Genomic DNA, 25142 nt, shown 5'->3' on the forward strand with positions numbered 1-25142 from the left:
CTTTTTCTGTTGGCCAGAGAGGCTGTTGCCATTCAGATGGACAGCCAACAGGGGAACAAAATTATTTTTATTTATAGGGAAATTATATACAAATTAAACAAAAACTCGATTTGCTTTCATTTGAGAGGGAATTTAGATTATCAAAAGGCAGAAGTCAAGCTCCTTCAGGTATTGACATTTTTGGAGACTGCCCGAAGGAAGACGATCGAAGAAGAAATAAATGGATAAAAAAAAAAGTTGGCGTTTTATTAAAGTGCTTGCTTTACACATATTAGAAGACATTTGAGGCTGGGCACGGGGCTAATGCCTGTAATCCCAGCACTTTGGGAGGCTGATTCGGGCAGATAACTTGAGGTCAGGGGTTCAAGACCAGCCTGGCCAACATGGTGAAACCCCCGTCTCTACTAAAAATACAAAAAATTAGCTGGGCAGGGTGGTGGATACTTGTAGTCCCAGCTACCTGGGAGGCTGAGGCAGGAGAATCACTTGAACTAGGGAGGCAGAGATTGTAGTGAGCTGAGATTGCACCACTGCAGTTCAGCCTGGGAGGCAAAATGAACCTTCAAAAAAAAAAAAAAAAAAGATTTGAAAAGTTCTGAAGAGATAAAAAATAAAACAAAAATTATTTCAATGAGTTCAAGGTCTTCCTTTCACTGATGCTGATAACTGAGGACCAGGAGTGGGATATTGATGGATATGACATTTATCTGCAGGAGAGCAACCCCTTTGGGGTTGTCACAGCCAGATTTATGGATTCTGTTAGTGATCTAAAAAGGCACGTTATTTAAGCAACTCTAGAGCACATTATGAGGCTTTGCCCAAAGAAAAGGGTAATTTATAATTGTGGGGTTGGCAGGTTAGCAGTGTAGGTTAGGTAAAATAAACAAAATGAATTTTGCTCTAGATTAAGAATTTTAGGTCTGCCTGGGAAAACCTTTAGACCAAGTTCATTCCAGGAATATTAAGTGATTTTGTTGTTGCCACAGTTATATCATGACACTGAGCATTCTTTCTGAGATACTGGTGTAAATAAAGATTCTCCATTATTCTCTTAGTTCCTTTTCTACACCCTAGAGAAATGACAATCCTAAGAAGGATCGGGGAACATAAGGATTGATGACTTTAAAACAGGCAGGCACCTTAGATGATGAGTGAAGCAAGGAAGTTTATGTGAGTCTCTAATGATATTTGAGGATTATACACCCTAAAAATAAGGGAAAGGGATTTTTCATATTACTTTGAAGCACTGAAATAGAGTAAGTTCTTGCAAGAAAGACAGCAATAGGCATCTCATCCCCAGAACTTTTAACCTGGCAGTGTTCTACAAGGATACTTAAAGACCATGATTTGCCCTCCTTTTATATAATAAATCTATTATTTATCCTACTGTGATCTTTATCACAGAAAGTGTCATACTTTGTGGTAGTGGTATTTTTACAGTTTTCCTTTGAACACAAAATAGGTTTTTTTTTTTTTTTGGGAGAGGGAGGTATTTTTCCTTGAAGAAAATTTAAGGGTTTATTTAAACATTTAAAATGTTCACTTGGAAGACTTCAGGGTTGTTTGATGATTTTCCAGCTCTTTGTAGGAGGATGATTGTTACTACCTCTACTGGTTGTTGAGTTTCTTTTTTCTCGTAGGCTTCACCCTGTAACACTATGTATAGGTCAGGGCCTTAGTGAAACACCTCCTCGGCATTCAGATCCTTAGCTTCCCTCTGCATAGCTAAAAGGACAAGGCTAGGATATACTTGTATTTAATAATTGTGACAGAAATCCTTTTTAAACCATTAATCTATAGTTTCATAGCTTGGGGAATTCCTATGTCCCTATATAAAGGGCAGTCTTTTTATTATCAGCAGCATCAACATATGTCTACCTCTATCACCAATAATATTTTTTTCCATTACTTAGGATAGTCTATAAAGTGAGTACTTATGATCACTTTTCAGAATTGGTTCCAGATAAAAGGGTCTTCTTTCTCCTCTTGAAAATTTTCTCCTTTTATGTTCTTTTCTAGTCTGCTTGACTTGAGAATTTAACCAGTGATGCTTGATTTCTGCTGGAAGAGTTCTGCATATCGGGCAGATATAAGAACAATGCATAAAAACTGACTTCTGTTGGTTGAAAATTTAGGATTCTGTGATTCATCCTTGCAAAATGCATGGGAACAGGGGCCCAAACAGATAATGAAAGTTCCTCCAGTTGAGGGTTTTAGGAACTAGCTCTTGTTCTCTGATTCTCTTGGCCAAGGCATCTGTGCCTCCCATGCCTGCTTGCTATACAAAGATATTATAATACTGACTCATTGGTGTTCACTGCAGCACATTATTCTGTAAAACAGACTTTTGAGTTCAAAAGATTGTTAGCTGGTCTGCTTGGGAATTCCATTTGCTGGTTGGCCAGAAGGATACCACCTTTGATGACAGACATTTCAGCGGCAGCCTATGTTCCTCTAGCAGTTGACTGCAGTTGTAGACTTACTAAGGACCTCTTTGCAAGATATTTGCCAATATTTTTTGTACCATTTGGATATAACTGTTCCTATTTCTATAACTGTTCCTATTTCCATTCTTAATCAGTTTTTTTCAGATTTCCATTAAAAAACTGAAGATCTATGCTTTTCTCCTTTTATATTCAAACATTATAGAAGTATATAAAATACTGAAGTCCCAGGAATCCTCATTAGGATTTCTGTATCCCGTTATAGTGTTTTCTCCTAGTAACAGCAACATATTTTTGTATATATATTACTGTATACAGACCATTCTTCAATTTTTCTCCCACTTAAGATTTTATTTTAGAGGACTTTCCTTGTGTGTATATAGAAATAATTTATTCTCTTTAATTGCTACATGGTGTTTCTTTGTATGGATGTATTAATAATTTAATTTGTTGCTGAGCATGTGGGTTACTTCCCAGTTTTTTTCGCTAATGCTGACAATATTGCAAATGAACTTTCTTATATATATCTTTGTAACCTTGTGTGTTTCTGTGGGATAAAGTTTCTAGTGGAGTTATTGAGTCAACGTGTGCCTGGGGCATGCTTTTAGTCCTGAAATTTTTTAGTAATCCATTTAATATTATCATAGAAAACATTTTTCTGTTATTGTCCCTCTCATGTTTTCCGTCCATAGCATGAAATTATACAACAGTGTTGTGAGAGATGGAAGAAAACTTGAGAAGGCAATGTGGAGTACTGTATGGGACTCTGGAAATTTTCATGGAGTAGTAAGATATTGAAGCCATAGTTTAAAGAATATAGATCTGGACTAATTATTTACAGGAATAGCCATCATAAGGGAGAAAAAAGATGAACAACTGTCACCTTCCATATTGCCCAGTGCCCATGTAGCCTCTGATGCTCTTGATTGTAAGAAATAGAAAAAAAATCTTTTAAGTTTTTCTGTTAGATTTTCTGTTCTCCCAAGTATATTTTATTCTCAGTCTCAGTTCTGAATTTTTTTCCCATGTTACAAATATCTATGATTAATCTGTAAGGGAGAAAAAAGAGGTTCCAAGAGATCATTCTAAGGAGGTAGGACAAATCTGGAGCTATGTATACATGTTGGAGAAGAAAGAAATCCTGGTGAAGATACTTGTGGGTGCCTTCTTTACTCATCTTAGGCTTACCATCTCCTGGCCTCTTTTCTCATCTATAAAACAAGACGGTAGATGATTGCTCAAGTCCCTTTCATGTCTTCCATTTTGTGTATGGATGGTGATCAAGGAAAAGCTGTGAATGAGCACAGCTCTGTGTAAAGAGCACCCTGAGGAGCTAAAAGTATACCTTAAGAAGCTAGAAGGAAAGGTCCAGTGTTATTCTCTTGGGGAGGGGCAGTTCTTCCTCAGAAGATGTCTGGTTAAGCCGCCTGATTGCCTTATCTCAGAACAGAGACACTGGCGATAGTCCGATAAGCATATTCTGCAGTGCAAACCTCCTGGTGAGTTAAATGCCCTTTAATTTTCATGTCTCTGGAGTTCACCTCAGCAGGGAGATGCCATGGGAGAGCCGGATTGACTGCCTTTCACAGTATTCCCCACATTAGTGCTAGTTTGTGTTTGTCCATCTCTGTCTCTCTCAGATTATCTCCTGCTGCATACTACGCCCAGAGGATGATCCAGTATCTCTCAAGGAGAGACAGTATTCGCCAGCGCTCCATGCGCTACCAACAGAACCGTCTCCGTTCTTCCACCTCCTCCTCTTCCTCAGACAACCAGGGTCCATCTGTAGAGGGAACCGACTTGGAATTTGAGGACTTTGAGTAAGTACATACTCAGCTTGCTTTCTTCCCTCTCCTCTCAAGCTTGGAGTGCTTCCATGTTGGCCACTGTCAGAGCAACAATGGTGGATGTTCTTGCTCCCAGCTCCTCGGTTATTATTTATGAGTAACAGGATGGGGTGAAGGAGAGAGGGTTAAGACGCCCAGAGCACTTCCACCTCTGGCAGTTGCCTTGCTGATTCACTGGAGCCTAAGGACAGAGACCGCCCATTGGGCCCTAGGCCAGAGTGCGAGAGGATGGTGGCTGCTGCTCCTCCGGCAACATTTTTATTTACCTTGTGCATGTACAGTGACTGTGGAAAACTTCTCATGGACTGTCTTTACCACATCAGGGAGGCTAGAGGGTTGGTGTTTTTTCTCCTAAGCAGAGTAGCTATGGAGATGTTGTCTTCATTCTGAAATACTTGAATTAGGAGGTGGCTTTTCTGTCTTACTGCCCTGATCAAACTGACTCGTTAAGATCCTACTCCGTGGCCTTAACTTTCTTGATCTCCCCACTCATACCCTCTACTCAGGAACTTTAGAAAGTTGTCTGTCAAATTATCATGGTGGGTTGAGAAGTGATTTCTTGCTTCTTTGGGCTTTTTGAGTGGTCAGTGGGGAGAGCCACTGGGGAGTGCGCTAAAGGAGCAGTCAGCCCCAGGCTCTAGAATTTAAGCTAGCCAGTCTTATTGCTGGGTTTTGCATTCTCTCACCGGCTGCCCCTGACTTTTCTAGCCATTCATCGTGTTTCCTTCCATTCCTGAAACTGAGCTTTCATGGCCTGTATCAAATTGGACATTTGTTTCTTGTTTTGATTCCTTACATTTTGGTATTGTCAAACATAAAAGCAAGAGAGAGGGAAGGGCGGTGAAGCATTTTTTCTTCCTCCTTTTTTGCTGGCATTTGTGGAAGAGGGACAGCCTGTCAGTCATTTCCTCCCTGCCTTCCATCTTGACATAGCGGGGTCCTGTCTGGGTCCAGAACTCTTAAGAGTTCTCGCCTCCCTCTCAGGCTTCTTCCTTAACTGAATGGATAGTTCCCTACAAGTCATCTTCCAACAAAGCTTTATGATGTGTTTGAGAAACCTCTTTGCCAGAAAGCACTAAGAGAGTGGGAACAACCTTTGTACCAATTTGCCTTCCTGATGCTGTCATTAAACACACTAGCATTCGTGCTCTGAGAAGCAAAAGGAAAACTAAGTGGGAGGTTTATTTGTCTGAGAAAAATGTAAATGTGAAAGAAATGCAGGAATGGCCTGAAGCGGCAGTGGTGTGACAAATGGAGACGAGGTCATGGTCCTATCTTGTCAACTGCAAGAGAAGAGCAGAGCTACCTCTGACTGTCAGCCTGTTCCTTCTCCCTTCCGTCCACTCTAGGGCGATGTGGATGCATATATCAGCAGTGAAAGAAACAGAGTGTCTCTGTTCCCTTAGCCAGGCAGACACTTGTAGTGAAATATGTTCTCCTGTAGATATTATGGTTTTTCCAGCACCAGGGTCTATTCAGGGAAGCAGTTTAAACGTACATGCCAAAGCTGCTGGCACTTAGTGTTGCTTTAAAGCCTGGGTGACTTTCTCTCAGTAATGCTGTGGAGCCCTGGGAGTCAGTCCTGTGGATTGCCTAGCCCTCTTTCTATGCACGCCTGGGAGGCTGTGTTATCTCTTTGCAGTGGTGAAATATGGGGCTCATGCCTTCAAGCTGTATCTTGCCTCGTGACTTGTCCTTCACAAGGAAGTTCTGGGTTAGTTTAAAATGTTCTGTTCTCGTCTTACCTTCCCTTTCTTCTGCTACCACCTCCTCTCTCTCTCCCCTTCCTTCCCCCTCGATTTTCCTGTGTCAGACTGCCTCCTCCTCATGCTCCCCCCAGCCCACCTGTGTGCTCTCCCCCACCCCTCCCCTGGCTTTAGCATGACCTGAATTTACATTTCCTTCTTCACCTTTCATGCACTGACTTACTGTTTTTTCTTAGGGGGTCTTATATTGCTCCCTGGTTAGTAACAATGGACTAATTTCTCTAATAATCCTTGGAAAGTCCCTCCTGGGGTGTTTGTCCTTTTTTTTGGGCTGATGTAGACCAGAATCTTGTTTTTAATAGCAGCTGTGGATTAGTCACCTCAACATTAGTAGTCCAGGTCTTCTAGTAAAGGATGTTGCTGGCTGGTTGAAACTATTTGTTCTTTCTCTGTCTCCTCTCTGCGCACCTCCCTCTACTGTAAACTGAATGCTGCTTGTGGTTGCTCCCGTTCTCTGAGTGTCTATGTGCTCCATGAGGAGGGAGAATAACAAGGAGTGTACCAGCCCGTTTTAATTTTTCTGCCCGAATCTTTTGCCTTAGCTTTGGTAACTAGAAGGAAAGTTAGAGGCTTGTGCCTCACAATTTATAGTTTTTTCAGGTACAGAGGGACACGCAAGGTAGATATGGCGAGAAATCCTCCTAACAATTAGGTAACCATTAAGACAGATTGTTCCTCTGTTTGGCATCCTCACCTTCTCAGCACTTCATGCTCCTGCCCTTGCTACCTCACTTTGATGACCTCTCCCTCTGTTTGCTAAGTCATAGATCATTTTGCCATTTTTAGGCTTGTCACATCCAGGTGTACAGTGTTCTCAGAAAACCAAGGGAGCCATTACTCAGAGCCCATCTTTTGTGGTTCTCTTCCATTTGACCAAATCAGATATGTCTAAGGTTAGAGGACAGGAACAAGCATATTTAGTGTCTGACTTTTATTGTCCTGCTGATTTAAAAACCTTTAAAAACGATGTATAGCCATTTTTGAGCCTACCCACAAGCTTGCTGTGGAGCAAGACCATTGAGATTTATCTCTTGGGAGGGTGGCTTTGGAGGTTGGTCAGCATCAGGTTAAATTTTCTGTTTTGTGATCTGGATGAATGACCATCTTCCCAGGAAGGCATCTTCTCCTGCCATTCATCTCTGTCTACAGCAAGGATTGAGACTGCAGAGTCCCTGTGTTTACCAAAATGCACAAACAGGACATCCAGAAACTTGCTGTCAGCAGGTCTCTCCTGAAGCCCTCAGCAGCTGTCTTTGCATAAAGATGTTCATAAGCAGGTTAAAGGTCTGGCTGCCTGTGACATTGCTGTCTGTCTGCTTTCAAGCCCAGACCACCTACTGGAATGTAGATGGCAAATAAGTATAAGGAAGGGCTTCCATTTTCATGTTTGCCATCCCTTTGGAAAGAGAGAGGGGGCTTTTATAAAGCCCAGGTTAAGTGCTATGGCCCGTAGTTGCTAAGGCCTACAAAAGAGGTGGTGTGTGTGCTTTATGACTATTATTCCAGCTGTGCTTGCCCCCTTACTCATTTTATCTGTTAATCTAAATGTAATTATAATTCCAGAATCATCCCTAGCTCATATTCCTGCCCTTCCTACCTCTTTTTGTAGCTGCTTTGCTTTCTGAGACAAAACGGAAGTAGCAAAGGCTTTGCTAATGACAGTCAGACTAGAGAAGCTTCAGATTAGATCAGTCACAAATATCTCCATCATATATACCAGCCACTGAATAATTATGTTCAGTTTCTTGAAAACTGTTGCTAGGGCCAGGTGTGGCGGCTCACACCTGTAATCCCAGTAGTTTGGGAAGCTGAGCCCAGGACTTTGAGATCAGCCTGAGCAACGTAGTGAGAACCCCTTCTCTATTAAACAAACAAAAAATGTTGCTAGCACAGAAGTCTCTCACTCACAATTTTGACATGCAGGCTGTACTTTGGATTTCTGCCTGGGAAAAAAACATCTCAATGAGAATTCTAGTTTTTTAGCCTTAAGATGAATTCTCTTTAGGTCTATTAATTAATTTTCTTAACTCTTCTAGTGCTTTGCTTTTTTTGCGCTTTGCAGGTACTGTGTTTTTCACAAATTGAAGGTTTGTGGCAACCCTGCATTGAGCATTTAGCATCATTTTTTCCAACAGCATGTGCTCATTTTGTGTCTCTGTCACACTGGTAATTCTTGTAGTATTTCAGATGCTTTCATTATTATTACATCTGCTATGGTGACCTGTGATGTGTGATCTTTGATGTTACTGTTGTAATTGTTTTGGGGCACCGTGAACCACACTTACATAAGACAACAAGCCTAATTGTAAATGTTGTATATACTTTGACCGCTCCAGTGACCGGTCGTTCCCCCATCTCTGTCCTTTTCCTTGGGCCTTCCTATTCCCTGATACACAGCAATATTGAAATTAGGCCATTTAATATTCCTACAGTGACCTCTATATATTCAAGAGAGAGAAAGAGACACACATCTCTCACTTTTAAGTCAAAAGCTAGAAATGATTAACGAGCAAGACATGTTGAAAATTGAGATAGGTCAAAAGCTAGTCCTCTTGTGCTATAAACAGCCAAGCTGTGAACGCAAAGGAAAAGTTCTTAAGGAAATTGAAAGGTCTAGTTCAGCAAAACAATATTACTGCTGATATGGAGAAAGTTTTAGTGGTCAGGATAGAAAATCAAACCAGCCACAACATTCCCTTAGCCGAACCCTAATCCAGAGGAAGTCCCTAATTCTTTTCACTTCTGTGACAACTGAGAGAGGTAAGAAGCTGCAGAAGAAAAGCTGGAAGTTATTGGAGGTTGGTTCATGAGGTTTAAGGGAAGACGCTGTTAACATAAAACCGCAAGGAGAAACAGCAAGTGCCTATGGAGAAGCTGCAGCAAGTTATCCAGAAGATCTAGCTGAGGTCATAGATGAAGGTATCTACATTAAACAACAGATTTTCAGTGTAGATGAAACAGCCTTCTATTGGGAGAAGGTGCTGTCTAGGACTTTCATAGCCAGAGGGAAGTCAGTGCTTGGCTTCAAAGAACAAGCTAATGCTCTTGTTAGGGGCTAATGCTGCTGGTGACTTGAAATTGAAGCCAGTGATCTTTTACCAGTTTGAAAATCCTAAGGCCTTGAAGAATGATGCTAAGTCTACTCTGCCTCTGCTCTGTAAATGGAACAAAGCCTAGATGACAGCACACCTGTTTACAGGATGGTTTACTGAATATTTTAAGCCCGTGGTTGAAACCTACTGCTCAGAAATAAAGATTCTGTAAAAAAATTTAACTGTTGTGTTGATGCACACCTGTGGTCCCAGCTACTCAGGAGGCTGAGGTGGGAGAATTGCTCAGGCCCTGGAGGTCAAGCCTGTAGTGAGCTGTGATCACGCCTCTGCAGTCCAGCCTGGGCCACAGAGCAAGACCCTCCCTCAAATAAAAATATGTCGTTAAGGGCTGGGCCATCAGGAACTTGCGCGTCCATCTCAGGGAGACCTGGCCTTAAGAGATGACAGCATTCGGCCTCAGGAGGAGCCTGTGATTTGCCCTTGGTCTTCCAAGCTTATGCCGCCTGTGGGGATACAGCACAGTCAGGAGCTAAACAGAACCTGCTGCCTGAATGGGGGAACCTGCATGCTGGGGTCCTTTTGTGCCTGTCTGCCTTCCTTCTCTGGATGGAACTGTGAGCATGATGTGCGCAAAAAGAAATATGGGTCTGTGCCCCATGACACCTGGCTTCCCAAGAAGTCTTCCCTGTGTAAATGCTGGCACGGCCAGCTCCGCTGCTTTCCTCAGACTTTCCTACCTGGCTGTGATGGCCTTGTGATGGATGAGCACCTCATGGCTTCCAGGACTCCAGAACTACCACCGTCTGCACCTACCCCTTTGATGCTAACTGGCATCTGCCTTTCTATAGAAAGTTACTATTCATTGACATTGACCTATTTCCAGAAATACGATTTTAGATATCAGGCAAATTTCATGACCAGTAAAGGTTGTTGCTACAATGTCCTGTCTGAAATTCAGATATCATTTGTTAGTTGCCTTAAAATAATGAATACATTTCCAAAATGGTCTCTAGCATTTCCTTACAGAACCAACTACTTCTTACCTCTTTGCCCCACCCTCCGCCAAAAAACTACTTCTTTTTGCAAAAGAAAGTCAGCCATATCTCCGTTGTGCCTAAGTCCAGTGTTTCTTGATACATGTAATTCTACCAAGGTCTTCTTAATATGTTCTTTTAAACAATTGAGTTATCTCTTCAGATTATTAAAGACTAATCCTAATGTGGACCTTAGGATACAGTTTTGAGTAGAGTTGATCAAAATCAATTAAAATAGTCTTTTTAAAAGGAAATAAAGCCTCTTTAAGGGGAGGAACCAGAGTGCTAAAGGAAGGGAAGTACGTCTGCATGTGTGCAGGGAGACTGGGTAGGAAAGAGGAAGCCAGTGGGGGAGAGCGGTTGGAGAACATAAAATGAGTTACTTGATTGGTAATTAGATGGCTGTAGAGAAGCAAGTTAAAAGGCTAAATGGAAGGGCAAGTTTCCATCATCTATAGAATGCTATGTAAGGCAAGGACTCCCCTTTTGTTTCCAAAGGCATTGTAAGAAGAATGAAGTCTACTTAGAAAAAAAATTATACCTCAACGTCCGCAACAGGATTGCATAATAAATTGTTTCCTCCAAGCTATGCAATTCTTTTAACTGTTGTATAAGAGAAAATGTTCACAATATATTTAGTTGTAAACCAAGTGATAAAACTACATATTGTAAAGCTCATTTTTATAATACATTGCATATATGTGTATGCACAGTAAAAGTAGAACATAAAATAAATAAAAATAAACAAATATAATGTAACTGGTCACTGACAACGTACCTGGTCACCAAGAGCTCTGGTGGAGATATACAAGGAGATTAATGTTATTCTCATGCCTAGTAACATAACATCCATTCTGCAGCCTGCGGATCCAGAAGTAATTTCGATTTTCAAGTCTTACTCTTTTTTCTTTTTTTGAGACAGGGTTTCACTGTGTTGGTCAGCCTGGTCTTGAACTTCTGACCTCGTGATCCGCCCACCTCGGCCTCCCAAAGTGCTGGGATTACAGGCATAAGCCACCTCACCTGGCCTCAAGTCTTATTCTAAAGAAATAAGGCTGGCTGGGCGTGGTGGCTCATGCCTGTAATCCGAACACTTAGGCAGGCCGAGGTGGGCAGATCACCTGAGTTGGAGACCAGCCTGGGCAATGTGGTGAGACCCCATCTCTACTAAAAATACAAAAATTAGCCGGGTGTGGTGGCACAAGCCGGTAGGCCCAGCTACTTGGGAGGCTGAGGCAGGAGAATCGCTTGAACCTGGGAGGTGGAGGTTGCAGTGAGCCAAGGTTGCAGTGAGCCAAGATTGCACCACTGCACTCCAGCATGGGGGATAGAGTGAGACTGTCTCAGAAAAAAGAAATAAAAGGAAAGAAATATGGCCATGGTACTGTTGATAGTGATTCCGCTTATGGATCTGGGCAAAGTAAATTGAAATCTTCTGGAAAGGATTTGTGATTCTAATTGCCATTAAGAGTTTTGTCGATTCATGGGAGGAGGTAGAAATATCAACATGAGAAAGAGTTGATAAAAGTTGATTCCAACCCCCATGGACGACTTTCAGAGATTTGAGACTATAGTGAAGGAAGTAACTGCAGATATGGTAGAAATAGCAAGATAATGAGAATTAGCAGTGGAGCCTGAAGATGTGACTGAATTGTTGCAATCTCATGATAAAACTTGAATGGGGGCTGTTTGTGGTAGCTCACAACTGTAATCCCAACACTTTGGGAGGCCGAAGTGGGCAGATCATTTGAAGTCAGGAGTTCAAGACCAGCCTGGCCAACATGGTGAAACCCTGTCTCTACTAAAAATACAAAAATTAGCCAGGTGTGATTGCAGGCTGTAATCCCAACTACTTGGGAGGCTGAGTCAGGAGAATCACTTGAATCCGGGAGGCAGAGGTTGCAGTGAGCGGAGATCGCACCACTGCACTCCAGCCTGGGCGATAGAGTGAGACATTGACTCAAAAAAAAAAAAAAAAAAAAAAACAAAAAAAACAACTTGAATGGGGCCAGGCGTGGTGGCTTACACCTATAATCCCAGCACTTTAGGAAGCTGAGATGGGAGGATTGCCTGAGTCTAAGAGTTCAAGACCAGCCTGGGCAACATGGTAAAATCTTATCTCTATCCCTCCAAAAAAACAAAACCAAAAATTAGCTAGGCATTTTGGTGCATGCCTGTATTGCCAGCAACTCAGAAGGCTGAGGTAGGAGAACCACTTGAGCCAGGAGGTTGAGTCTACAGTGAGCCGAGATCGTGTCACTGCCTGAGTGACAGAGCGAGACCTTGTCAAAAAACAAACAAACAAAACTAACATAAACTGTCAGAAGACAAAACCTTGAATGGTTATTTTTTTTATAGATGAGCAAAAGAGGTGCTTTCTTTTTAAAATTATTTAAAAATTTTTATTCTCCACAGGGACATCTTGAGGAGTAGTTTTTGCTGTTGTTGTTGTTGTCATAGAAAGTGATTTTATTTAGAGAGAGAGAGAAACCAGAGAGAAACAAACGGCTCTCACATTGAGAGAAAAGCGGCTCTCACACTGAATGAGAGAATCCAGAAAGATGCAATCCAGGAGAGGAAATGTTATATTGGGGTTTAGGAGGGGAAGACAGGCTTCCACGACAGAGCGTGGAAGGGGACTCCAGAGGGAAATCCAGGATAGAGAAAAACGGCTTCCACAACAGTGTTCATGGTAGGGGATCCAAACATGGAGTCTGGAGGAAGTAGTTTTTAAAAGATGGAATCTGCTTGTGGTGAAGATGCTATAAACATTGTTAAAACGTCAATAAAGGATTTAGAATAGTCCATAAACAAACTCAGTTGATAAAGAGCTTGAGAAAATTAGCTCCAATTTTGAAAGCAGTTCTGCTGTGGTTAAAATGCTATCAAACAGCATCACATGCTGCAAAGAAATCTTTTATGAAAGGAAAAGTCAATCGATGCAGCAAAACTTCATTGTTGTTTTATTTTCAGAAATTGCCAAATGTAGCTTTTATATACATTAGGAAACCAAAAATTCATGCGGCTTGCTTTATTGAAGTGTTTTCTTTAAATTGTGCTGGTCTGGAACCAAACATGCAATGTCTTCAAGGTATGCCTGTGTGCAAAAATGTCTACTTGTGAGTATGACAGTTATTTTTGGGAGCCAGAGATGGGTTCTGGTTCCCTAGTTTGGCATGATATATTCTAGAAATACCACATGCATATGTACATAACAGTTTCATGCAGCAAAATATTCTCCTTTTTGGTCCCCTTGCTAAATAATTTTCTGGCAAAGAAGTCATTAAAATGTCTTCTTGGTGTATGATGTGGCTGAGGAAAGCTCTGAACACTGTTACTCAGCTCTGCCATCTGATTGGGTGTGGCTTAGGGGAAGTTGCTTGCCTTTAGTTCACAACTTTTTTTTTTTTTGAGACACAGTCTTGCTTTGTTGCAACAGAGCAGTGATGTGTTGCAACAGAGCAGTGATATGATCATGGCTGACTGCAGCCTCCAACTCTTGGGCTCAAGGGATCCTCCTGCCTCAGCATCCTGAGTAGCTGGGACTATGGGCATGTACCACCTCGCCCAGCTAATTTTTATTTCAGGCGGTGGTGGGGTGGCAGGGAGAGTAGAGATAGGATCTTACTGTGTTGCACGGGCTGATCTCAAGCTCCTCAGCTCGAGCGATCCTCCTGCCTTGGCTTCCCAAAGTGCTGGGATTACAGGCATGAGCTACCACATCTGGCCCACAATTTAATATTCTTCATCTGCCCCTTTGGTATAACTGAAATCTAGTTGAGTCGTGGCAAAGAAGATACATTAGAAACTAGATAATACTGTTCTTATCAGGTGATAGTCCTGATGACTGATGTATTTCAAGTTCTCCTGACTAGAAATTCTAGCAGAATTCTAGCCACCTGTTCTTGATAGTACTTGGGCCTGCTCTCTCTTATAAGCCCAGAATTTCCAGGACTTCTGTAGGAATCAGTGACTACTCTCTAATAACAAATATATAACTTGTAGCCAAGGAAGAGGGGATAACTTCTGGCAACTGAAATCATCAGGGAGGGATGGGATATTGTCTACTTCATTTTGAAATGGAGTTGCCTTTGTTTTTTCTTTTACTTGCGAACCACAGACTCTTCAGTGTTAGCAACGCAAGAAAAATGCTGAGGAAACACACTGTAAAGTTAATCTCTTTACAGATTGGAACGTTTTAAAAGCAATTAGGAATCGGCCAGCCATCTACATTAACTAATACAAAATTAATTCTTAATGTGGAACGAGATGAAAACTTCTTCACCTGTAGTTCCGCTACTCAAGAGGCTGAGGCAGGAGAATTGCTTGAACCCTGGAGGCGGAGATTGCAGTAAGCCAAGATGAGGCCACTGCACTCCATCCTGGGCGAGTCTCCATCTCACTAAAGAAAAAAGAAAATGACCTGGAGAGAGACAAAAACCTCTCTTCTTATTTTCCAGATAATTTTTGTAGTGGTTAAATGTTTTTACAAACTGGCTTAGGGTCTGTCAGTAGGTATACCTTAAAATAGGTATACCTTAGTGTCTGTCAGTAGGCATACCTAGGAGAAAGGCAAGTATAGTAATTCCTCTTTGGAAACTGTAACTTAAACAAAATTACTATAATGAAACCAATTTTACCATAGGCTAATTGATAATGAACAAGAGTTAAGTTCCTGTGACATATTTCTGGTTACAAAAACATCACCAAGCATCTAAATAAAGACCCAAAACACATTTTAAAAAATTTTTATTTATTTTTATTTTAAAATTTTCTTGTCATTAGTCCTCGAAGCTTTTTTTTTTTGGAGACAGAGTCTTGCTGTGTCATACAGGCTGGAGTGCAGTCTCAGCTCACTGCAACCACCGTCTCCCAGGTTCAAGTGATTCTCCTGCCTCAGCCACCCCAGTAGCTGGGATTACACAGGCGCGTGCCACCACACCCGGCTACTTACTTTGTATTTTTAGTAGAGGTGGGGTTTTGCCATGTTGGCCAGGCTGGTCTCGAACTCTTGACCTCACGTGATCCACTTGCCTCAGCCTCCCAAAGTGCTGGGATTACAGGCGTGAGCCATCACGTCCAAACACTTCTTATATTAAACATTGAAATAAATGTGAGCTGTATGTACATCTAAGAAAGACTAATAAAGATATAATTATTTGATTTTTGGTGAATCAGTGAGTGACATTGGTCGATGTGGGGTGAGGTAAATCAAGGAATAGATGTTTGCAGTGTGAAAACTGTAAGGAACACGTCCTGCTACCATGTAGTTAAAACATGAACAAATATGGTGAGTGCCCTGAGACTTAGTACTGCATCATTATTGTGCATCTGTATGATTATTGTATGCTTTACATATTTTTACATTATTTTGTATTCATTTATTTATTTTGCAACCTGCTTATTCCCATTCTGGCTGGAGCCTATCCTGGCAGCTCAGGTTGCAAGGGGAGAACCTGCCCTGGACAGGATACCTTTCCATCACAAGTCTGCTCTCACGCACACACCCACGCTCACTCAGACTGAGACAGTCTAGACACACCAGTTCATCTATGTGCACATCTTTGGGACGTGAGAGGAAACTGGAATGCCCAGAGAAAGCCCACACAGACATGGGGAAGTGTGCAGACTCAACAGAGACAGTCGCCATGGCCAGGAATTGATTTGTTTCCCTCATCAACATTATACAAAACAACATTGAATGAAACAACATTATTCAAGTACCAGATGTAAATGCACGGTCATGGAAACATGAACACAGCATGGAATATTTGGGGAATTGCTTTGTTGATAGTTATGGCTAGACTGTAAAGTTCAAGATGTGTGGCAGGAGATAAGCTCCTAGAGTGGTGCTAGATCTTTGTTTTTCTTGCCTTGCAAAGGAGGTGAACTTTATCCCATAGGTAAGAGGGAGTCATTGAAGCAGTTTAAGTTATGGAATAACATGATCAATTTTTACATAAGTATCTAAAATGATGGACTGTAATAAATTACCACTAAAATACTAGGAGAGCATTGTATGAGGGGAGATGTGAGAAAGCTTCATGGATTTGAGCTGGGTGTTCAAGACTGCATAGAACTGTGAGAGGGGACTTGATTTGGATCATGGGTATAGGCAAGGAGATTCTAGATAAAGGGAGGAGCTTAAGCAAAAGCCTAGAGACAGAAGATTTACAGGGCTTATTTGGGGACCCTGAATAGATTCGTGGCTAGAGCTATGGAGTGTTTGTGACATGAGAGAGAAGAGATATCAGAAAGCTCTGAGCTGTGGATGCCCTGGAATGCCTGGCTGAGAAGTTTGGACTTTGTCTCTGGCCAGCCATCATCCAGTATGTATTTTAGGCAGCTAACTCTGATAGCATTGGTTAAGGTGACCTAAAGTGACAAGTGTACTAATGCTGGAGAACCAGTTAGAAAGCAGTGGGCATAGTACAGGTGAGGATATCTGAGGGTTGCATTGTAAGTATTGTCTGAGGACTTGATGTTTTCTAACTGTGGAGGCTGTTTGTGAATGTTTTGGGGGAATGAGTTTCCTGAGAGCACAGCCATATTTTCTTGTCCCTCCCCCACCAAAAAATTCGATCTAAGTCCTTTTTAACCCTTACTGGATCCGATTTTGAGTTAAATGTATAAATTAGCAAGTACCTCTTAGAACAGCAGTGATTGGAATTGAGATCTCTTGTCAATGCCTGCTGGCCCCACATCCTGACAGCCATTGTCTAGGGAATAGTCCTGGGTTCTAGTCTTTGCTGAGGCTGTGATTTATTATCTGATCTTGAGCAGGCCCCTTTCCCATCCTAGCCCTCAGTGTCTGATGTGTGAAATGAGATTAGATAATCTCTGATGCTTGTAGCTTTAAGCTTCTTGGATCTTTGTTGGCGTTAGCTACCTTACAAAAATATTCCCTGTTGGTCAGGCACAGTGGCTCCTGCCTGTAACCCCAGCTCTTAGGGAGGCTGAGGCGGGTAGATCAGGAGGTCAGGAGTTCAAGACCAGCCTGGCCAAGATGGTGAAACCCCATCTCTACCAAAAATACAAGAATTAGCTAGGCATGGTGGCAGATGCCTGTAAGCCCAGCTACTTAGGAAGCTGAGGCAGAGAATTGCTTGAACCCATAAGGTGGAGGTTGCAGTGAGCCAAGATCATGCCACTGTACTCCAGCCTGTGCAACAGAGTGAGACTCCATTTCAAAAAGAAAAAAATAAAGAAAGAAAAAGAAAAATTTCCCCTGTAGTAGGCAGAGATATAACAGTGAAAAGTCTCAGAAAAGTAAGGTGCCTTTCTGAGGATTAGGAATGGGCTATATAGTACTTACCGAGTCAGTATATTTGTAAAATACGTACTTACCTGAAATCTAGCTCTTCTGAGGACTTTGTACTATAACTTAAAAATGTGTAATATTGCTTAGCAACTTTAGAATTAATAATTTAGAATTCTAGAATTAGAATTACTGGGCAAGTAAAAATTACATATGAATATTTGTTAAGAGGAATGCAGAAGAAGAGAAAGAAAATGGAACACGTCTGGATTGTGCCTGGGCTTAGAATGGGAAAATACAGCAGGAAAGAATTACACAGTGGGAGTTTGGGGGAAGGAAGACATAACCCTTAGATTTATATGCTTATTTTTTAACATAAAATGCACAATAGGAATGTGGATTTGCATAATGTAGGCAGATGAAATTAAAAGGTAACATAAGGGAGGAAAGGAATTTGTAAATGGTAATTATCTCTTATATTACCATTCCTTGGAGAAAAATGAAGGCTCTGTAGTTCCAGGAGACCTATGCTATTAACTCTTCCCTATGAGTGATATCAGCTGGGGCTGTGCCTTCCTTCCAGAAATCAAAGCCCTTGCATATGTGCACAGTTATTGAAAGTAGAGACAGGAGCCTCAGTTTCTAACTAACCGTCCTCCAGTAAGGAAAGGAATTGACCAAGATCACTGTGCTCTCCAGGGACAGGAATACCAAGTAGGCCTTCTGTTGTCTGGAGATTGAGTAGAAACAGAGCAGCATAGGGAAACAGAATTTTTTTTCAACAGTCTAATTGTCAGCAAAGTCAACTGTATACTGTCAAGAGGACAGCGGCCTTTTCTGCTCTCTGCTGCAAGAGCATCATTTATAGAAGCCCAAGTCAGAGCCCTTTGTCACTGAGGAGCAATGACAACCTGACTGTCTGGTCAGGACTCAGACAGCAGTCTATAAGTGCGTTTTTCATTCCTTCAAATTACAGCCTCTCTCCAAGGCAATTAATCCTAGACATTTAGCAAAAGAGCTGCTGCTGTGTTTCTCTGTTGTTCTGGAAATACATCTCCTTGTATTCAGCACTTGTTTTGGATACTTGATTGTTTGAAGGGTGTTTTTTTCTGGTAAAATCTTTGATAAGAAAATATTTTTCTCCCTACTCCTTCCCAAATACCCCTCTGAGAGTTAATCAGAGATGCACAGAGTTCAACAACTGGGAAAGCCATTAATAACCCAGCCAGCTTCTACCCTGCTGGCTGCAAGGCAGCTTCTGGCTGTTGGAATTGATGAGGGTTTCTCTGGTGTTTCCCTGAAAAGTATTCCTCCTGTGTTGGAGGAGCAATTCTGACATATTCGTGTACTCTGTTCTTCACACTTTTAATTTTAAGTTGCTACCCTTGGAAAGGGTGCTGGCTATGTTGTTAGACCCCAGTATTTAGCACCCTTCACTGTTCCTAAAGTAAACTGTGGGTCTGCTTTCTCTCACTTTTCATCTGGCAGGTATCTTGCAGTTCACTCATAGTCTCTGCCTGACCAAATTTGCCTCCTTGTGTCTCATAGAGCCTTGCTTCATGTCAACCTTGTATCAGCACTGAAGTGAGTGGCAGATTCTGTGTAGTTTTCTAAATATATCATTATTTTAAGTACTATTAATTCCTTGCTCTTTCGTTGGAACTCTTATCATTATCCCTCTCCCTTCAGTTCTTCCCCTAAATATCCCATGTGTTGAAATTTCTTTTCTCCTCTCAACCCATTATGTCTGAATCTGCCCCTCTTTCTGGACTATAGACTCCACAGAGTCATCAGTTACTGTTTCTGCCTTTACTATTTGGAGCTGTGCCTTTGGTCTGGGATTTCTGTGTACCAATACTAAAACTGAAGGCCTTTCCCCCTCTTCTTGTCAAACTTGTTCTTTTGTAGTACATTCTGACCTTTGCCACCTTACCCTTTCCAGTTTTCAAGGTTTTTCCTGCTCAGTAAATGTTTGAGCTAGTTTGGTTATAGGGTATTTTATGCTAGAGGTCTGTGGGTTCTTTTCTCCCATAGGCAGCATCTCATATTGTGTTTGTATGTTTCACATTTTCCTGGTCATGCTGGGCACTTTCCTGTCATTTATCCTTCTTTGCTAGTGTTCTCAATACTTTGAATTTGAAATCTTCTCTACCTTATATTGAGATGCCATTTAGCTCCTATTTCTCCATTCTTAGCCGAGACGCTAAAGCTGAGGACCAGCGTGAGCACCTCCCCTTACTTAACATGTTGCCTCTTTTATGGTGCTTCGTGCAACCTTCAGTTTGAGATGGGTATTTGAGCCCGCTGACCTCATTCTTGTTTTCCTCTGTATATCCTCCAGTAATCTCTAAACACTATAAAGCCATTATCTCTGACCATATTTTGTACCTCCCCTTTTCCTTCAGTTTTAAAACATTTAGGTAAACTATGCATAACATAAAATTTATCTTTTTTTTTTCTCGAGACGGAGTCTCGCTCTTTTGCCCAAGCTGGGTGCAATGGAGCGATCTTGGCTCACTTTAACCTCCGCTTCCCAGGTTCAAGTGACTCTCTTGCCTCAGACTCTCGAGTAGCTGGGATTACAGGCACCCGCCACCACACCCAGCTAATTTTTGTACTTTTAGTAGAGACATAATTTCACCAGGTTAGCCATGCTGGTCTTGAACTCCTGACCTCAAGTAATCCACCTGCCTTGGTCTCCCAAAGTGCTGGGATTACAGGCAGGAGCCACTGCGCCCCGCCAAAATTTAACATTTTAATCCCTTCCCTTTATTTTTAATTTTAGTTATTTATTTGTTTATTTATTTTTGAGTTGGAGTCTCGTTCTGCCGCTGTAGCACAATCTCAGCTCACTGCAACCTCCACCTCCCAGTTCAAGTGATTCTTGTGTCTTAGCCTTCTGAGTAGCTGAGATTACAGGTGCTTGCCACCATGCCTGGCTAATTTTTTTATTTTCAGTAAAGATGGGGTTTCACCATGTTGATCAGGCTGGTCTCGAACTTCTGACTGCAAGTGATTCACCCACCTTGGCCTCCCAAAGTGCTGGGATTACAGGCGTGAGCCACTGTGCCCATCCCCCTATTTTATGTTTAAGATGAAGGGAGAAACTAAATCAGAAAGAAGTTGTCTTTAGGTTTTAATGTCAACAAAAAAGATGCTTGTGACTACGTTGTACAGGTCCACATTTTCCCCAGCCATGGGGTTTGCCTCTTTTTCTCTGTTGTCTTCTTGTGTTCTTTCACCAAGCTCTGTGTTACCTTTGGGCACTGGCTACTGCTCAGTACTATCCAGTGCGCTGACTTCTCCTTCCCTGCTCTTCAACCCTTCTAACGGCAGATAGATTTGTGTTTGTTGTCCAGAAGGAGGTGAACCTTTGGATCTTGCAGTAGAAAATCGTCAGCTCTGTGATGTGGTTCTGTGAAGGCCAGCTCTCTCTCATGGGTGTGGAATAATTGGATTTGCCCCATGATGCTTCCTGTTTTTGTTTTTGTTTTTTTGAGATGGAGTTTCGCTCTTGTTGCTCAGGCTTCAGTGCAATGATCTCACTGCACCCTCTGCCTCCCAGTTTCAAGTGATTCTCCTGCCTCAGCCTCCCAAGTAGCTGGGATAACAGGCATGTGCCACCATGCCTGGCTAATTTTGTATTTTTAGTGTAGAGATGGAGTTTCACCATGTTGGTCAGGTTGGTCTCGAACTCCCGACCTCAGCTGATCTGCTCGCCTCGGCCTCCCGAAGTGCTGGGATTACAGGCATGAGCCAACGTGCCTGGTTGATGATGCTTTTTCTAGCTTTGTTTTCCTTTTTTTTTTTCCTTTTTGAGACGGAGTTTTACTCTTGTTGCCCAGGCTGGAGTGCAATGGCACAATCTTGACTCACAGCCACCTCCACCTCCTGGGTTCAAGTGATTCCTTCTGCCTCAGCCTCCTGAATAGCTGGGATTACAGGCATGTGCCACTATGCCCGGCTAATTTTTTGTATTTTTTTTTAGTAGAGACAGGGTTTCACAATGTTGGCCAGGCTGGTCTCGAACTCCTGACCTCAGTGATCCTCCTGCCTTGGCCTCCCAAAGTGCTGGGATTACAAGGGTGAACCACTGTGCCCGGCCTGTTCTCTATCTTTTTTAAAAGAGATGAAGGTCTCTTGTCGCCCAGGCTGACCTTGAACTCCTGGACTCAAGCAATCCTCCCACCTCAGCCTCTCAGGTAACTGAGACTACAGGTGCACACCACTGTGCCCAGCTAGTGTTTTATCTTTTTGAGGCTTAGAGGCCTCCACCCTTTCCCCCACTTGGGATCCTTTTTAACTTCAAAATATTTTCTAACTCCTCTTATGATAATTAGTTATATCAATTAGTTGTACTTTCAGTACTAATTGATAAGTAAAATATACAATAATGAAAAGCTATCATGAATTCAATTATACTTTTAAATGAATTAGTACTTTATCACAACAGTAATATATTTGAAAAATAATAGTATGCTAAATTTGGAAACTATCTTAGTTGTTTGATATTCAGTTACTCCTTTGTGTATATGTATAATTTGGGAGCTCCCTGGTAACTGCAGTCTGCTGATCAGGGACTCCTGATTTTTAACCCCCATTTTACATTCCGTTTAGTCTTATCTCTTTCTCCTTGCCCCTCCTTTCATTGGCAGAGTTTCAGGTCAAAGGAATGTATGTTAAGGCACAGTGGGTGCTTTCTCTTATGGGAAAATAAAAACCAAATACTGACTTTCAATGGATCAGCTTCCAATATCCCTGGTATTGATTTGTCTCTTAATGCTCGGCGGCCAATTCTACCAAGATATAAAAACCATCCTAGGCTTTTGTTTCTGGCTTGTGAAACTCCCAGTGGTCTACTTAAAAGCTAAGTCTTGCCTTAACTTCGGTTTCAGGGCCAGTTTGAAGATTATCTCATTGATTTGAAGATAATCCAAAGGGAGAATTCAGAAAATATCCCAAATCAAGGTCTCAAAGGTTCATTTATTTTGTGGAGTTGGCTAAGCAGCTAATTAACTGCTCTGTCCAGCCAATGCCCTTTGGCTTATTGTTCCTTTGATACACTAGAAACAAAAACATGTGAAGCTCCTTTCCTCTTTTCTTGTAGGAAGCAGTGAAGTGTAATGGAAAGATCTAGGACTTCAAAGTCCAATCTTCCTTGTATCCCGCCTCAACCACTCTCTAGTTATGTGACCTTGGTATTTGCCTCTCTGGTCTTTAGTCCACTTCTCTGTAAAACAGTAATAATACTTCATGGCCTTGCTAGAAGAATTAAATGGGATAACATATCCATAACCTTTGTATTGGAACCTAGCAGATACTTAATAAATGGCAGTTATTACTGTTGCATGTACTATTAACAGTCCATAAAGAAAACACCCAGACTTTTATCTTTTTATTCAAATGATCTAACATAGGATTACATTTTCTAATATTCTTCACCATTGTCAGTATGTAAAAGAAGGGACTGTCTTTTCTTGTGCTTTTTTTTTTTTTAAACCTGTGACCAATTTTTCCACACGGGTGACCTAAACAGATTTCATTTGAAGATAACCATTTGCCAAATGAAATTGGTGGGGGAATTTTTCTTCCTTTAAGACCTCCTCCCACAGCAGGCATCTGGATAACAAAATAATAAATAATGTAAGACACCCCCCCAAGCCACATTTTTCCTGCATCTTTCAATATAGAAAAAGTTTATATATATATATATCTCTTCCAGATCCCAAGATCTAAATGTGGCTTCAGTTTCAGATGCTAAGGGACCACATTAACTCAAGAAAAATCCTCCTCCTTCCTGAGCTGTTGGTAAATGCTCATAAATCTCTTAGTTGAGGTTCTCCAGAAATATGTTTTATTAATGTGCCACCTAATTAGTGAGCAACCAGATGACTAATTTCTGTGGGGTCCTCTCCTAAGTGTAAGAATGTAGTTTTGGGAATGCTTCCTTTTTGGGCTGGTGGGCGATTCTGCCTGAGTGACTCTCTTATGTGTAGTCTTTTTGTTTTCCTCAGGGACAATGGTGACAGATCCAGGCACCGAGCTCCACGTAACGCCCGGATGTCTGCACCGTCGCTTGGACGCTTTGTCCCAAGGTAAGAACCAGTTGCTAGCAACAGAGGAAGCCTTTGTTCGAACCTAGGATTTCGTTTCCCTTTCCCCTCTCTCTTCTCCCCCTGCCCCCTGTCCCCTCCCCCCTCCTCCCTCCCCCCTCCCCCTTCCCTCTTTCCCCTCCCCTCCATTCCCTCTCCTCTCTTTCTCCTCTCTTTCTCTTCTCTTTCTCTTCTCTCCCTGTCTCTCCCAGGCTGGAGTGCAGTGGCTATCTCAGCTCACTACAAACTCCACCTCCTGAGCTCATGCAATTCTGCCCCGGCCTCCCTAGTAGCTGGGATTATAGGCACCTGCCACTGTGCCCGGCTATTTTTTGTATTTTTAGTAGAGACCAGGTTTCACCATGTTGGCCAGGTTGATCTCAAACTCCTGATCTCATGATCCACCTGCCTTGACCTCCCAAAGTGCTGGGATTACAAATGTGAGACCCCCACCAACCCAGCCAGAGGATTTAGTTTTAAACCTACTTTCTGGTCTTTGGTTTGTCCATATCTGGATTTGTTTCCTGGTGGCCCTAAAGCCCAGCCCTGCCTTCTAAATTCTTGACAGATGATGGTTAGCCACATTGAAAAGAGATGAAAAAGCGGTGGTGGGAGAATCCTGTTTAAGAATAGAGGTGTTGGGGGAACTTTAGAAGGAGGGGTAAGAAAAAGATAGATACCAATCTGTGGAAGGACCAATCTTGGGAGTTTTTATTCCTTTCTGGGCTTCTGTGGATTCAGTGGGTCCCTTAGCCTAGATTTTTGAGTGTAGGTAGTATCTCCTTTGTTTTATGGTAGTCTTTAGTCAGCTTTTCACATGTGATTCCTTGTTGTAGGCGTTTCTTGCTGCCTGAGTACTTGCCTTATGCTGGGATTTTTCATGAACGTGGACAGCCTGGCTTGGCTACTCACTCTTCTGTTAACAGGGTCCTGGCAGGTAAGGAAATGTTTCTTTGGCTTTTGAAAATGTGAAGGAGCAAGGAGCCAAATAACTCTGCTCCCTCCTTTACCTATGTTGATGTGATGGTGTCTTGGCATTCTACTTTGGGGTCACGGTTTAATATTCAGTTCCTTACTTCAAGGCAGGAAATGGGTTGAAGAAAAATGTTTCTCTTACTCTATTCCTACTTTCCCCAGACCTTTTTTTTTTTCTTTTAAATTATTTGTTTAAACTGTTTGTTTCTTAATCCAGCAATTAAATTCTAGCTATGCGTTTAATTGAATGGTAACTGACTTTCAATGGATCAGGTGACTTTCAATGGTAAAGGTGTCATATTTATGTTTCGGTTGGTGAGATACTCATGAGCCAGATCCTGTGATTTGATTAGCTTAGTGCACATCTCCCCACTCCTTTGGTACTGCCAGCACATGGAGTTTCCAGGCACTGTGGAATCTTCTGAGGAAGGAGAAAAGGGAGACACCGTTGGAGCTGGCTCAGAAATCTCCACAGAACAGAAAATGGGCTGAGCAAGCCCCACAGAGGCAGTTTTGTGATGCTTGAATAGCTTAGTGACATGTTTTTGGGCTCTGAGGCGTAATGTGATTGTGTTTTGAGACGTGGTATGTGCTACTGCTTCTGGTCAGTCTCTAGAGAAGGAAACAAAGCAGAATTCCATTTTTGTATGTGGCAAAGGTTGTTTCCCCATCA

At 42.0% G+C, this 25142-nt stretch overlaps 2 protein-coding genes across 13 annotated transcripts in view; both read left to right on the forward strand.

Annotated features, from left to right (window-relative positions):
- Nucleotides 1-25142, forward strand: part of AMBRA1 (autophagy and beclin 1 regulator 1) — a 178220-nt gene that overhangs the window by 48612 nt on the left and 104466 nt on the right. For 9 of the 12 annotated variants that reach the window (XM_032283440.1, XM_032283444.1, XM_032283448.1 and 6 more), the window contains 3 exons: nucleotides 4085-4264; nucleotides 23417-23497; nucleotides 24331-24431. In XM_032283440.1, the coding sequence (XP_032139331.1) occupies nucleotides 4085-4264; nucleotides 23417-23497; nucleotides 24331-24431 (362 nt within the window). The remainder of the gene's footprint in view (nucleotides 1-4084; nucleotides 4265-23416; nucleotides 23498-24330; nucleotides 24432-25142) is intronic. The other 3 variants (XM_032283447.1, XM_032283449.1, XM_032283452.1) reach the window with 1 other exon arrangement.
- LOC116554498 (teratocarcinoma-derived growth factor 1-like) lies at nucleotides 7244-11095 on the forward strand. Its single transcript, XM_032282446.1, has 3 exons — nucleotides 7244-7273; nucleotides 8120-8144; nucleotides 9497-11095. Exons 1-3 carry the CDS (start codon nucleotides 7244-7246, stop codon nucleotides 10351-10353), a joined length of 912 nt encoding a protein of 303 aa, XP_032138337.1. The 3' UTR covers nucleotides 10354-11095.

The sequence above is a fragment of the Sapajus apella genome, unplaced genomic scaffold (genome assembly GCF_009761245.1).
Source record: "Sapajus apella isolate SASKATOON/1434 unplaced genomic scaffold, GSC_monkey_1.0 scaffold14, whole genome shotgun sequence".
Classification (NCBI taxonomy): domain Eukaryota; kingdom Metazoa; phylum Chordata; class Mammalia; order Primates; family Cebidae; genus Sapajus; species Sapajus apella.

Bases quoted from the DNA above. Each gene is read 5' to 3' on its own strand.
- LOC116554498 (XM_032282446.1), top strand. From the start codon at position 7,244: ATGCACAAACAGGACATCCAGAAACTTGCT. The intron at 7,274-8,119 runs GTCAGCAGGTCT...TGCGCTTTGCAG, and splicing joins AGGACATCCAGAAACTTGCT to GTACTGTGTTTTTCACAAAT. The intron at 8,145-9,496 runs GTTTGTGGCAAC...TATGTCGTTAAG, and splicing joins GTGTTTTTCACAAATTGAAG to GGCTGGGCCATCAGGAACTT.